A 15,597-nucleotide genomic window follows, 5' to 3' on the forward strand; every position below is an offset into this window, starting at 1 on the left:
GTAATTAACTGCTTTGTATTCTGGTATCTTAACAGTCATTATAGGTTTTGCAGATCTTGATTGAAATCAAGAATCCATTTTTGTGTTGCTTTGCAGCAATTAGTATTGGGAATCTTGATTTCTGTATCTATGTCATTAGGAACAAAAGATTTGGAACAATAAGTTCTGCGAACTGAGGCCATAGCTTTGAATTAAGAAACTGCTGACATGGTAAACTTAAATTTTTGGAAGGATTGATATTTGCAAACAATTCGAAAATGAATGGTCATTGAAATGAGAGCATAATGTAGTGAAACTTCTGTTCTCAAGTATTTTAGTGATCATGGTGAACAATGTAATTGATCTCATGAATTAGACTTAGTAAACGATTATTCAAATTCGTTGGTACTGTTCATCTTATATTTTGTAACTGGCTTATAACATTTTTGTTACATAAAAAATGCACCCAAACTTGCAATATCAAAGGAAACTCCAAATGCCAAATATCATTATTAAATAGCCTGATTTAAGAACTGCAGCTGTACAATGTTACTTTTGTTATTGTTATAGCCATTTATTGAAGCTCAAATTCTGCTTCATCTTGTCATTTATTGTGTGGAATATGTCATTTTCCTTTGCTAGTATAGTAGAATTAAATGACTATTGCATGGTACTATTTATTCAGGCAAGGTGCTGTTAATACGCACTTCACAATATTATCTCATACCTGAATGCTACAATGATATAGGGCAGAAATTAAGCTCTGCAAATTTGTTAAACTATGTTCCTTCTTGATTTTAGTGGCATCTACAAGATAATATTCATAATTTTACCTTATTTTATGGACTTCAGTAACCTTGATTAATTTTTCTTGTTAGTTATCCAATATTTGGATTTTTTTGCAGTAATATTTCTTGAAACTATTTATATTATTTAATATTCTGATTAGACACTTCCTTTGTGTAATGCTAATTTTTAACTTTCTTGTACACTGTTTTTACCAAACTTTCTAATAAGATTTAACTACTTAGAACAGTACAACATGGTACAGGCCCTTCAGCCCACGATGTTGTGTCAAACATTTAGATTGATCTAGAATCAACCTAAACTAAGCATCCCTTAATTTACCACCATCCATGTAGTTGTCCAGTAGTTGCTTAAATGTCCCTAATGTCTCTGACTCTACTACCACTGCTGGCAGTGTATTCCATGCATCCACCACTCTGTGTAAAGAACCTACTTCTGACATCTCCCCATACCTTCCTCCAATCGCCTCAAAATTATCACCCCCTATAACAGCCATTTCTGCCCTGGGGTAAAACTTCGCTGGCTATCTACTCTATCTACACCTCTCATTACCTTGTACACCTCTCTTTCTTCCTTCTCTCCAGTGTGAAAATCCCAGATGACTCAACCTCTCTCCATAAGACAAGCCCTCCAATCCAGGCAGCATCCTGGTATAAATCTCTTCTGCACCTCTCTAAAGTATCTACATCCTTCCTGTAACGAGGCGGCCATTGTAACTTGGACACAATGTTCCAAGTGTGATCTAACTTTTATAGAGATGCAGCAAAACCTCGCTGCTCTTAAACTCAGTCCCCTTGTTAATGAAAGCCAAAACACCATACGCCGCCTTAACAACCCTATCCACTTAGGTGGCAACTTTGAAGGATCTATATACATGGACCCCAAGATCCTGCTGTTCCGCCACACTGCCAAGAATCCTGTCTTTAACCATGTATTCAGCATTCAAATTCAACCTTCCAAAATGAATCACTTTGCGTTTATCCAGATAGAATTCAATCTGCCATTGCTCAGTCCAGATCTCCATCCTGTCACTGTCTTGTAGCCTGCAACAGCCCTTGACACTATTTACAACACCACCGACCTTTGTGTCATCAGCAAATTTACAAACCCACCCTTCTACTTTTTCATCCAAGTCACTTATAAAAACTACAAAGAGTAGAGGTCCGAGAACTGATCCCTGTGGAACACCACTGGTCACCGATCTCCAGGCAGAATACTTTACTTTTCTTCCTTGGCCACTTGCTGTCGTCTTTCGGCCAGCCAATTCTGTATCCAGACAGTCAGATTTCCTTGTATCCCATAACTCCTAACTTTCTGAATAAGCCTACCATGAGGAACCTTATCAAATGCCTTACTGAAATCCATTTTCACCAAATCCATTGCTCAACCTTTGTCAACTTGTCTCGTCACATCCTCAAAGAACTCATTAAGGCTTTTGAGGCATGACCTGCCCCTCTCAAAGCCATGCTGACCAACTTTAATCAAACTACGTTTTTCTAAATAGTCATAAATCTTATCTCTCAGAATCCTTTCATTACATTTCTTACCACAGGCACAAGACTGACTGACAGGTCTGTAATTCCCAAAGATTTCCCCATTTTCTTTCTTGAACAGAGGAACATTCGCCTCCCCCCAATCATCCGGTATAACTGCCGTGGAGAGTGAGATTGTAAAGATCATCGCCAGAAGCACAGCAGTCTCATTCCTTGCTTCCCATTGTAACCTTGGATATATCTGGTCCAGCCCTGGGAGCATATCTATCTTGATGCTTCACAGAATATCCAGTACACACACTTTCTTAATATTAATCTGTTTGTTTAAGCCTATTAACCTGGTCCACGGTGTTCTCACTATCAACAAAGTCCCTCTGTCCAGTGAATACTGAAGGAAAAACTCATTTAGGGCCTCCCCTACCTCTTGAGACTCCAGGCACAACTTCTCTATTATTCCTGATCGGCCCTACCCTCTCTCTGATCATTCTTTTATTCCTCACATAAGTATAGAATGCCTTTGGGTTTCCCCCAATCGTTCCCGCTAAGCCTTTTTCATGCCCCCTCTTAGCTCTCCTCAGTTTATTTTTGAGTTCTTCCGGAGGTACCCTGTAATCCTCCAAAGCTGTGTCAGATCTTTATTCCCTCAACCTTAAGTAATCTTCCTTCTTCCTCTTGACGAGAAACTCCTCTTCTCTTGTCATCCAAGGCTCCTTCACCTTACCATTCCTTGCCTGTCTCAGTGGGTCATCTCAATAAGTGCTCCTTCAACAACCTCCACATTTGTTGTGCATGTTGAGCCTGATGTCGGTGTTGGGCAAGTTGTTGGAGGGAATCCTGAGGGACAGGATATACATGTATTTGGAAAGGCAAGGACTGATTCGTGATAGTCAACATGGCTTTGTGCATGGGAAATCATGTCTCACAAACTTGATTGAGTTTTTTGAAGAAGTAACAAAGAGGATTGATGAGGGCAGAGCAGTACATATGATCTATATGGACATTAGTAAGGCGTTCGACAAGGTTCCCCATGGGAGACTGGTTAGATCTCGTGGAATACAGGGCAAACTAGCCATTTGGATAGAGAACTGGCTCAAAGGTAGAAGACAGAAGGTGGTGGTGGAGGGTTGTTTTTCAGACTGGAGGCCTGTGACAAATGCAATGCCACAAGGATCGGTGCTGGGTCCTCTACCTTTTGTCATTTACATAAATGATTTGGATGCAAGCATGAGAGGTACAGTTAGTAAGTTTGCAGATGACACCAAAATTGGAGGTGTAGTGGACAGCGAAGAAGGTTACCTCAGATTACAATAGGATCTTGACCAGATGGGTCAATGGGCTGAGAAGTGGCAGATGTAGTTTAATTCAGATAAATGCAAGTTGCTGCATTTTGGGAAAACAAACTTTAGCAGAACTTATACGCTTAATGGTAAGGTCCTAGGGAGTGCTGCTGAACCTTGGAGTGTAGATTCAGTCTTGAACAAAAGATCGCAGAGACAGGGTGAGAGAAAGTAGGCTCAAAACTGAGATGAGGAGAAACTACTTCTCTCGGAGGGTTGTGCAGCTGTGGAGCTCACTGCTCCAGAATGCAATGGAAGCAGAATCAATCACAGATTCAAGAAATAAATAAATATTCCGAATAGAAAATGTGATAAAGGTCTATGGGGAGCAGGTAGGAAAGTGAATTGAAGTCTAGAATAAGATCGGCCATGATCGTATTAAATGGTGAAGTGACTTGATGGATAGGATTGTCTACTCCCGTTCCCAATTCCAGTGTGTCTGAGATACAGTGCTATTCTTGATTTTGATACTGTAGTAGCTATCTGTTAGAAGTGACTTCCATTAATACATAGCAGCGTGACTCACAAGGATCCAAATATGCATAGTCACTGATGTTAGCATAATCATTTGTTTTTGTTGCAGTCACCAACTACAACAATGTGGTTGAAGCAAGTTCAGATACAGATGATGAAGATAAATTGCATATTGTGGAAGATGAGAGTGCAACTGATGCTGGCGATTGTGATACAAATGCATTAGAAGATGATTTGCCAACAAAGCGTTCAGTATTATCAAGAAAAGAGGAGACAGATGAAGAAAATGAGAGCACCAATTGGATAGATGATGGTAGGTACTTTGGGATTAGTGCTTTGAAGCATAACACTGTTTGTCTATTCAATCTAGCATGGTGTTGTGGTTGTTGGAATTTGGACTGCCTTGCCTGGAACAATAGTTTAAATTTGTGTGTGTGGTGCTGGAAAAGCAAAGCGGGTCAGGCAGCATCCAAGCAGCAGGAGAGTCTGTGTTATGGCCAAAAGCCCTTCAGCGTTTGCTCAAAACATCGACTCTCCTGCTCTTTGGATGCTGCCTGACCTGCTGTGCTTTTCCAGCACCACACTTAACTTGGATCTCCAGCATCTGGAGTCCTCATTTTCACCTTACAATGGTTAAATGTCAGTTCCAAGTCCATTGATGTAAACGTTTCTAGTGTGGCAATTTTAATAATAACAAATGCACCAATCCTTTGACCTATACCTCCTAGAAGGAGATGTGCAGCATCAAACTGGTTTTCCTGGTTTGGTACTATCTCACAGTTATTTAAGTGGAACTCCCATTTTAACTCCAACTCAATTTCCCCACCCCACCCCCTCCCCAAATCCCTGCCATGGATTGCAGCATTTGCACATTTGATGGGAGAGTGGTGCTGGGAAAATTAATTTGTTTTGTTTGAGATAAGACATCAGCATTGAACACACATTGAGAATATAGACAGTCGTCTTGTCATTCTTTTTCTTTTCCTGTTTGTGGTGTGCTAAGAGTATTAAGTTTACAAATTCATTGCAGGTATATGCTCAAACCGACATGATTGCTGTCCCAATAGATCACATTTCATTTGAACCAATTTCATTTTAAACATTGCTTTCTATGGAGAGCAGAAATGGCAATTTAATTTTGTGCTACATTGAAAAAAAATGTTTACAATGAATATTACGAATGCTAGCTACGTACTTAAGTGATTTTGTCATTTCCAGACCATTGCGTTATTTGTTTTGCAATTGATCAACAGGATGTTAATGGTACAATCCTGCCTCTTAATAATGTCTTTTTATTTTAGCATTTCTTAATCATTTGTCCCCTTTCATTTCATTGCATGTTTTTTTTTCCACTAATTGGTGCAGACTAATTGGCCAAGTGTATTGTGCTTTACTTTTTTCGGACAAGTCTTCAGTAATTTCACAGAAGAGCTATACGTCAACAAAGCAGCAAAAGGTGCATAATTTATGTAGGCTGTTCTAATTGATTGAAAGTTTATGGGCGGACATTCATCACACCATGCTGATTTGTAACAATATTGCCATTTGTTCACTATCAATGGATCGAAATCCTGATACTCCCTCCTTAACAACACCAGGCACATCTACACCAGATGGATTGCAGTGGTTCAATAAATGGCTCCCCACCTCCTGCTCAAGGGCATTTATGATTGGGCTACAAATTCTGGCTTTGAAAATTAATGCATATGTATTGTGATGCATTTAGGAGGAATGAAATACGCAACAGTATTTTTAAATAACACTATTTGGGGGTGTCCAACAGCAGAGAGACGGAGTGTATTCACAAATCTTTGAAGCTGGCAAAGGAAATTGCTTGGGTAGTTAAGAAACCAAATAGGAACATTTGAATACAAAATTGAGACAGTCGTATTAAATCTTAAATTTCAGTTGGTTAATCATGGGCAGCATACTTTTGAAAGGAGATCAAAACATTGGGAAGGCTGCAGAGGAGGTTTATCCATAGGGTACCAAGGATGTGGGACTTCATTTATCTGGGAGATTAGAGAAGTTGGGATGGTTGTCATTTGAACTGGAAAGGTTAAATGCAATAAAGATATTCATAATTGTGACGGATCCTCTCTGGACCAAGAGAGGTGACGTCATTTCCTTTGCAAGCAGATTTGTAACCAGAGGTCCTAGATCTAAAATAATAGACAAAATGACTGAGGGGCAATTAGATTTGATTTTCCAGAGACGAATGTCATTTTGTCAATATCTGTGGTGGATTATCTGAAAAATTGGTGGAAGTAGTTTGGATAGAAAATTTCAAAAGGTTATAGGAGGAAAAAGTTGCATGGCTCTGAGGAAAAATCTAGAATGTGAGCCTGAATTGAACAGGTGTTTCAAAGTGTTGGTATAAGCATAGACTAAGTGGCAACCTCCTGTGCTGCAAGATTCTTGAATTCTGTCCAGAAAAATATTGCCTTAACTAATTTGTGGCTAGTTCTTAAAACTAGCAACTATTGGATTTGCAATTTTAGATCATTCGTTAGCAGGCCAAATTGAAGTTTGGCCAAAGTACCAAAGGATTATAAAACTGCCAGTTTAACACCCTCATTAAAAAATGGAGACAAAAATCACAGTTAGCTACAGATCTGTTAGCTTGACATAAGGCATTGGGAAGATGTTAGACTCTGTTACAAAGGATGTCATAGCAGACCATTTAGAAGCACAATAAAATCAAATGGTCAGCATGGTGTATTAAAATCATGTTTGACAAACTTGTTTGAGGAGATAACAAGCAGGATAGATCAAGTGGATCCAGTAGATGTAAGAAATTGGGAATTCCAAAAATCTGGATTTTCTGTCAAAGACTGCTTAGTAGGATAAGAGCTCATGATGGGGGTAGTATATTACATCATTAGAGGATTGACTAACAAATGGAGTACACAAGATTGAAATAAGGGGGATATTTTCAGGGTTGCCGCAGGGATCATTACTGGGGCCACAGTTGTTTACAATATATATTAATGACTTGTATGACCAGGAGTGAATGTACAGTCTTTAAAATGTGTTGCTGGAAAAGCGCAGCAGGTCAGGCAGCATTAAAGGAGAAGGAGAATCAACATTTCGGGCATAAGCCCTTCTTCAGGAATCTGAAGAAGGGCTTATGCCCGAAATGTCGATTCTCCTACTTTGATGCTGCGCTTTTCCAGCAACACATTTTTAAGCTCTGATCCCCAGCATCTGCAGTCCTCACTTTCTCCTAGTGAATGTACTGTCGTCAGGTTTGCGGATGATGCAAACATTAGTTGCAAGTAGTGAAGATAGCACAAGCATCTACAGAAGGATATAAACAATTAAGTGAGCAACAACTTGACAATGTAGAGAAAATGAGATTGTGCAGTTTGACAGGAACAGTAGAAGAGCTAAATATTAAATTTGGGGAGAAAAATCTTAAGTTGCAGCACAGGGATTGTCATGCATAAATCATGAAAATCATCTGAGTTCAGCAAGTAACAGGGAAGGCAAATAAACTGTTGGCCTTTTATTTCAAAGTAATGGTATATTAAAATAGGGAGGTCTTGCTAAAACAATTCAAGGCTATACCGGGAATACTGTGAATAGTTTCCTTCCCTTTCTCTCAGGAAATATGTACCGGTATTGAAGGCCATGAAACATACAAACAGGATTAGTCCATTTGGCCCATTTGAGTCTGCTGTGCCATGCGATCATGATTGATTGCATTTCTCAATACCATTTTCCTACTTCCTCCACAGGGCTCTTAATCACTGAGTTTTGAGAACATTTGTACCTTGGGTTGAGGTTCTGGGTGTAAGTTTGCTCGCTGAGCTGGAAAGTTTGTTTTCAGATGTTTTGTCACCATACTAGGGAACATCATAATTGACCCTCTGGTGAAGTGCTGGTGTTATCCTGCTTTCTATATAAACACATAAATAGAAAGCAGGACATAACAGCAGTGTTTCACCAGAGGCTTACTGATGATACCTAGTTTGGTGACAAAACATCTGAAAACATTACCTTCCAGCTCAGTGAGCAAACATACATCCACAAACCTTAATAGAACATTATCTTGCAGTACAGGCCTTTCGGCCCTCGATGGTTCCACAGGCCGGTGCAACAATCTGAAGCCCATCTATCTTACACTATTCCATTTTCATCCATATGTTTATCCAATAACCATTTAAATGCCCTTAAAGTTGGCGAGTCTACTACTGTTACAGGCAGTGCGTTACATGCCCTTACTACTCTCTAAGTAAAGAAACTATCTTTGACATCACGTCCTATATCTATCATCCCTTAATTTAAAACTATGTCCCCTCATACTGGCCAACAGCATCCAAGGAAAAAGGCTCTCACTGTCCACTTTATCGAACCCTCTTATTTTGTATGTTTCAATCAAGTTACCTCTCAGCTGCCTTCTCTCTAATGAAAGCAGCCTCAAATCCCTCAACCTTGCCTCATAAGACCTTCCCTCCATGCCAGGCAGCATCCTAGTAAACCTCCTCTGCACCCATTCCAAAGCTCCTGCATCCTCCTTTAATCTGGTGACCTGAACTGTACGCAATACTCCAAGTGTGGCTACACCAGAGGTTTGTGCAGCTGTAGCATGACCTTGTGGCTCTGAAACTCCATCCCTCTACCAATAAAAGCCAGCACACTATATGCCTTCTTACCAACTCTATCAACCTGGGTGGCAACTTTCAGGGATCCATGTACATGGATACAGAGATCTCTCTGTTTATCTGCTCTTCTAATAATCTTACCATTAGCCCAGTACACCCTATTACTATTCCCTCCAAAGTGAATCACCTCACACTTTTTTCTGTATTAAACTCCATTTGCTACCCCTCAGTCCAGCTCTGCAGCTGATCTATGTCCCTCTGTAACCTGCAACATCCTTCAGCACTATCCACAGCTCCACCAACCTTAGTGACATCTGCAAATTTACTAACCCATCCTTCTATGCCTTCATCTAGGTCATTTGTAACAATGACAAACAGCAGTGACCCCCAAACAGATCCTTGTGATACACTGAGTAGCTGAACTCCAGGATGAACATTTCCCAACAACCATCACCCTCTGTTTTCTTTCAGCTAGCCAACTTCTGAACCAAACTACTAAATCACCCTCAATCCCATGCCTCCATATTTTGTACAACAGCCTACTGTGGGGAACCTTTATCAAACGCCTTACTGAAATCCATATACACCACATTAACTGTTATCCTTATCCACATGTTTGGCCACCTTCTCACAGAACTCCGTGTACCATTCACAAAAGTGTTAACTATCCCTAATCAACTTATTCATCTCCTAGATGATAAATCCTATCTCTGTATAATCTTTTCCAACACTTTACCACAACCAAAATAAGACTCACTGGTCTCTAATTACCAGATTTGCCTCGACTCCTCTTGAACAAGGGAACAACATGTGCTATCCTCCAGTCTTCTGGCACTATTCCTGTAGAGGGGGTTAGAGTGCTGCTGGAAAAGCACAGCAGTTCAGGCAGCATCTGAGGAGCAGGAAAATCAATGTTTTGGACAAAAGCCCTTCATCAGGAATACAGGCAAAGTGCCTGAAGGGTGGAGAGAGAAATGAGAGGAGGGTGGGGGTGGGGAGAAATTACTATTCCTGTAGACAATAACGACATTAAGATCAGAGCCAAAGGCTCTGCAATCTCCTCCCTGGCTTCCCAGAGAATCCGAGGATAATTCAATCAGGCCCAGGCAACTTAGCTATTTTCACATTTTCCAGACTTGCTAATACCACCACCTTGCAAACGTCATTCCCACCTAGTCTAGCATTCTCAGTATTCTCCTCGGCAGCATTGTCTTTTTCCAGTATGAATACTGACAAAAAAATATTAATTTAGTACTTCCCCATCTCCTTGGACTCCACACACAACTTCCTGCTACTATCTTTGACTGGCCCTAATCTTGCTTTAGTCATTCTTTTATTCCTGATATACCTATAGAAAGTTTTAGGGTTTTCCTTGATCTTACTCGCCAATAACTTCTCATGTCCCCTCGTGGCTCTTCTTAGCGCTCTCTTTAGGTCTTTCCTAGCTAACTTGTCACTCTCAAGTGCCCTAACTGAGCCTTCACGTCTTATCCTAATAATTGTCGCCACCTTTCTTGACAAGAGATTCAACTTTGTTAGTAAACCACGCTCCCTAGCTCAACCATTTCCTGCCTGCCTGACAGGTACATACTTAGGACACGCAGTAGCTGTTCCTTGAATAAGCTGCACATTGCAATTGTGCCCATCCCCTGCAATTTCCTTCTCCATCCTAAATCTTGCCTAGTCCTATCATCATTACCATTCTCCCAGCAACAACTCTTGCCCTGCTTTATACCTATACCTTTCTATCACTAAAGTAAACATAAACGAATTGTGGTCACTATCACCAAATTTCTCACCTACCTCCAAATCTAACATCTGGCCAGGTTCATTTCCCAGTACCAAGTCCAATGGCCCTCACCCCTTGTTGGCTTGTCTACATACTGTCAGAAAACCATTCAGCACACATTGGACAAAAATTGATCTACTTAAAGAACTCTAACTATACTATTCCCAGTCAATATTTGGAAAGTTCCCTATTGCAACTTCCCTGTTGCTCTTGATCCTATCCAGAATTATCTTTGCTTTCATTTCTTCTACATCTCTAATTATTTGGAGGCCTATAGAAAACTCCAAACAAGGTGACTTCTCTCCTCTCCTTTCCTGTTTTTAACCTCAGCCCATAATACTTCAATAGACGAGTTCTCAGATGTCATTTCTGCCACCATAATATTGTCCTTGACCAACAATGCAACTACTTGTATCTGGAACAGAGGCAATAGATACATGGGAACGTCACCACCTACAAGTCCCCCTCCAAGTCACTCACTATCCTGACTTTGAAATATATTTGTTCCTTCACTGTTTCTGGGTCAAAGTCCTGGAATTCCCCCTCTCATGGCATTGTGGCTCAACCTACAGCATGTGAACTCCAGAGGTTCAAGAGGGCTACTCGTCGTCGCCACCAACCCCTCGGGACAGGCGATTAATGGTCGCCAGCAAGCAGTACTCGCTCTCCACAAGTGAATAAAATACAGTAAAGGAATTTCCTCTGTGGGTTGTGAATCTGTTGAACACAACAAAGTGCTGTTCAGGCTGTATTGTTCTACATATTCAGGGTGAGGGAATAGAAGGTTACGGGTTTAAGTCCAGAAACTGGAATTCAGGATTAGTACATTAGCCATGATGGGCGAAATGGCTGATCAGTATACCTGAAGTAGACTGGGAGTTGACGTTAACATATAAATGCACAGTTATCAACTTCATATTACTGAGGAAAGACACATTTTGTCAAAGTTTTTTGCCTGGATCTCACTAGGACAATTGGCAAAAATGGCAATTCAAAGGGAAAGTCAACATTAATAATGCATGAGAGGAGAATGCTGGTTGGTTTATGAGTAGACTCTGGTAGGGGCATTGCAATGGAGAATGAGTCCATTATTGCCAATAACTACCAAACATTGTTTAAATTTAAAACCAGGCAGGTTGCTGCTGGCCAGACTACTGTCCTAAAAAATAAACCAATGAATAACTATCACCTACTTGATTGAGTTGAAATGAGCACAGTGCATGTACATGTTCTTTCTCTTAACAAAGAACTTTTTTTAGGATATATATGTGTAGCATTCAGTACACAACTTCGTTATCTACGTAATGCCTTGTGCATGCCGGATTGTCCAACAAATGTCTAATTGCAGAATTGCATCTAGTGTTAGACATTGAAGAATAATGCTAATAACCATTTTAGCATTGGACTATCAAATGACTCTCATCTATTTTGTTACGAAAACCTGAAATTTCTTGAATCCTGATTTATGAAGCTATTGTTAAAAGCAACCTGGGTGTTGTTTTTCATAAAGTCACTGAATGCTAACATGCAGATGTAGTAAGCAATTAGCAAGGCAAGTTGTGTGTTGACCTTTATTCCAAGACCGCTTTATTAAGAATTAAAGACGACTTGCTATAATTTATATGGAATGAGATTTAGCAAGATTATGTACAGTTTTGGCCTTCCTTTGGGAAAGACAGACTTGCAATACCTGGAGTGCAACAAGGATTCACCAGAGTGATCTCTGTAATGGTGAGGTGTTTTGTATGGAGAGGTGGAGTAGGCTGGGCCTCTAATCTCTACAGTTTAGAAGAATACTCGAGTAAAGGTTGGTCTCATGTAAAAGTTGACCACTTATTTTTTGGCCAAAATATCTGAAATTTTCCATGTATCTTGTGTAAAAGTTGACCCTAATTCCTCACAGATAACAGATCAACATTTGTGAGTCATGAGTAGATAATGTTATGGTGAGGAAATGAATTTTTCTTCTCTTGGTGTGAATTGTACATTGAAACACAACAGCAACATTAGACTACGGATTTCTTAAGTCTGTTGTCAAATGAACATTAAAATCATTTTTTATTTGGCCGACCCACTCGGTTCTGGTCCTCAGCTGCACCAATGTTGTCATCACTGCTCAAAGGTAAGTTCCGGACAGAATAATACTAATTTTATTTTTCTACTGTCTTTATCAGGTAATTACCATAATTTGATTGTTTTTTTTTTCTCTTTGTTTTGAGATCAATTGGGCATATGCTTAGAAGATAGTATTTTGGACTCTCATAAATTTCAGCCCCTCAAAAGTAGTATTTATGTCATAGTCGACCCCATAATGTAACCTTACTAAATAGTCTAAAAATGTTGATTTTTACATGAGTATATACAGTAATCAATGATTTCTTGAACCATGCAAAATTGTCACAGGGCTCCAGAAGGTAGTAATAGGACAGATGATTTCCCTGCTTGGGGGAAAGGGCTTTTGAATCAGACTCTGAACAAGAAATAGGCCAAATAGGACTGAGATGAGATATTTCTTCGGAGGATGGTAAATCTTTGAAATTCTTTACACCAGGTTTCTGGAAGCTTGGTCATTGATGGCAGTGGAAATTGATGTTGAGGTTGAATATCAGCTATAATCTAGCTGAATGATGGAACAGGCTCAAATGCCATGGCAGTAATTCAGTTCAGGGGCTGAATAGCCTATTTGTGTTCCTATTTCCAATGCTCAGATTTTCCTAAACCATGCTTACCTAACTTGGTGTCTCTGATCAGATTACAGAGGGTTGATGAGTGCAGTGCTATTGATGTGGTGTACATAGACATCCATTTCATGAAGTATGGTGCAACAGACTGATAGGCAGAGTAGCATGGCTATAGATTGGACTGAATAACAAGATATGGAAAAGACAGATGGGAATAAGAAACGTGGTAGTGAAATAGAGTGCTAGGATCAAACAGGGCCGTCAAGGAAAATAATGGGAAAACCACAAGTTATGCTAAAAAGATTAGTCTTAAGGCTTTGTGCCTTGATGCAAGGAACATTCGCAATAAGTTTCCATGAATTAATGGTATATAGATCAAAACAGGTGTGATAGTTGAGACTTTGGAGACATGGCTACAGGGCGACCAGGATGGGAACTGAACATCCAGGGGTATTCCACATTTGGGAAGAACAGACTGAAATAAAAAGATGGTGGAGTTGCATTGCAGGTGAAAGAGAAGATGAACACAGAAGTGAGGAAGCATACATTAGCTCTGACGATGTGGAATCCGTATAGATTTAGCTAAGAAACACCAGGAGGCAAAAAGGTAGTTAGTGACATTGTGCATTGATGTGTTAGGGTAATTTGAAATTAGAAATGCATGCAATAAAGTAACATCTATAATTATGGATGCTTTTAATTTGCATATATATTGGGCAAATCAGAGTTGTAACTGCACTCCTCAAGGAGGAATTCATGTAGTGTCTGTGGGATGATTTTCTGGACCAATACTTTGAGGAACCAAAGAGTAAGCAATCCTGGACTGTACTTTTTATTTGGAGTGAAGTAGTGTTTATAATGGAGTATCCATTGGGCGGTGTTACGACCTCTGCTGATTTATATTAATCTTGCACATTGCACAAAACTTTCAGGTATTGTGAACTATCAAGTAGTTGGTGCAGTACTGAAAAGGATATGGACAGAGATTAGTAGGGCAGACTTACAAATGGCTAATTAACTTCAATGCAGAGTGTGTGAGATGTGATTTGTTTTGGGAGAAAGAATGTGGAAAGACATTATAAACTCAAGGTTACAATTTTGACGGGTGATGTAAATGGGCATAATCTTAAAAAGTGGCAGGATAGGTCTGGGCATAAAATTCGTGATGTGAAAGGAGAGACTGTAGAAAAGGTACACTGAAATGGTTTCCAGGATGAGGGACTTTCATTGATAGATTGCAGTACATCCATGGGAATATCCTTGGAGAAGACAAGGCTGAAAAGTGATCTAATAGAGCTATTCAAAATCCTGAGGGATTTGGACACAGCAAATGAGGCAATTCTGTTGCTGTTAGTGAAAGAATCGAGAACTAGAGGGAACTGATTTAAGGTAATTGGCAGAAATAATGGTGACTTGAACAGAAATTGATTTCAAGCACCAAGTGGTTAGGATCTGGAATGCATTACCTGAAAGTGTGATGGAAATCAGGTCAGGTGAGGAATTTAAGAGGATTTGAAAGGGAAGAATGTACAAGGCTACCATCTTCCGCAACTACACTGGCACCACCCCCCACCTTTTCCTCCGCTACATCGATGACTGTATCGGCGCTGCCTCGTGCTCCCACGAGGAGGTTGAACAGTTCATCAACTTTACTAACACCTTCCATCCCGACCTGAAATTCACCTGGACTGTCTCAGACTCCTCCCTCCCCTTCCTAGACCTTTCCATTTCTATCTCGGGCGACCGACTCAACACAGACATCTATTATAAACCGACTGACTCCCACAGTTACCTGGACTACACCTCCTCCCACCCTGCCCCCTGTAAAAACGCCATCCCATATTCCCAATTCCTTCGTCTCCGCCGCATCTGCTCCCAGGAGGACCAATTCCAACACCGCACAACCCAGATGGCCTCCTTCTTCAAGGACCGCAGATTCCCCCCAGACGTGATCGACGATGCCCTCCACCGCATCTCCTCCACTTCCCGCTCCTCCGCCCTTGAGCCCCGCTCCTCCAACCGCCACCAAGACAGAACCCCACTGGTTCTCACCTACCACCCCACCAACCTGCGCATACAACGTATCATCCGCCGCCATTTCCGCCACCTCCAAACGGACCCCACCACCAAGGATATATTTCCCTCCCCTCCCCTATCAGCGTTCCGCAAGGACCACTCCCTTCGTGACTCCCTTGTCAGATCCACACCCCCCACCAACCCAACCTCCACCCCCGGCACCTTCCCCTGCAACCGCAGGAAATGTAAAACTTGCGCCCACACCTCCACACTCACTTCCCTCCAAGGCCCCAAGGGATCCTTCCATATCCGCCACAAGTTCACCTGTACCTCCACACACATCATCTATTGCATCCGCTGCACCCGATGTGGCCTCCTCTATATTGGTGAGACAGGCCGCTTACTTGCGGAACG

At 40.8% G+C, this 15,597-nt stretch overlaps 1 protein-coding gene across 7 annotated transcripts in view; it reads left to right on the plus strand.

Moving 5' to 3' along the window:
- The window catches only part of LOC132815808 (zinc finger E-box-binding homeobox 1-like), a 193,334-nt gene that overhangs the window by 111,269 nt on the left and 66,468 nt on the right, over window positions 1-15,597 (plus strand). For 5 of the 7 annotated variants that reach the window (XM_060825056.1, XM_060825057.1, XM_060825060.1 and 2 more), the window contains exon 2: window positions 4,200-4,403. The exons of the other annotated variants lie outside the window; for them this stretch is intronic. In XM_060825056.1, coding sequence (XP_060681039.1) covers window positions 4,200-4,403 — 204 coding nt within the window. The remainder of the gene's footprint in view (window positions 1-4,199; window positions 4,404-15,597) is intronic. 7 annotated transcript variants of the gene reach the window in all.

The sequence above is a fragment of the Hemiscyllium ocellatum genome, chromosome 5 (assembly GCF_020745735.1).
Source record: "Hemiscyllium ocellatum isolate sHemOce1 chromosome 5, sHemOce1.pat.X.cur, whole genome shotgun sequence".
NCBI lineage: Eukaryota > Metazoa > Chordata > Chondrichthyes > Orectolobiformes > Hemiscylliidae > Hemiscyllium > Hemiscyllium ocellatum.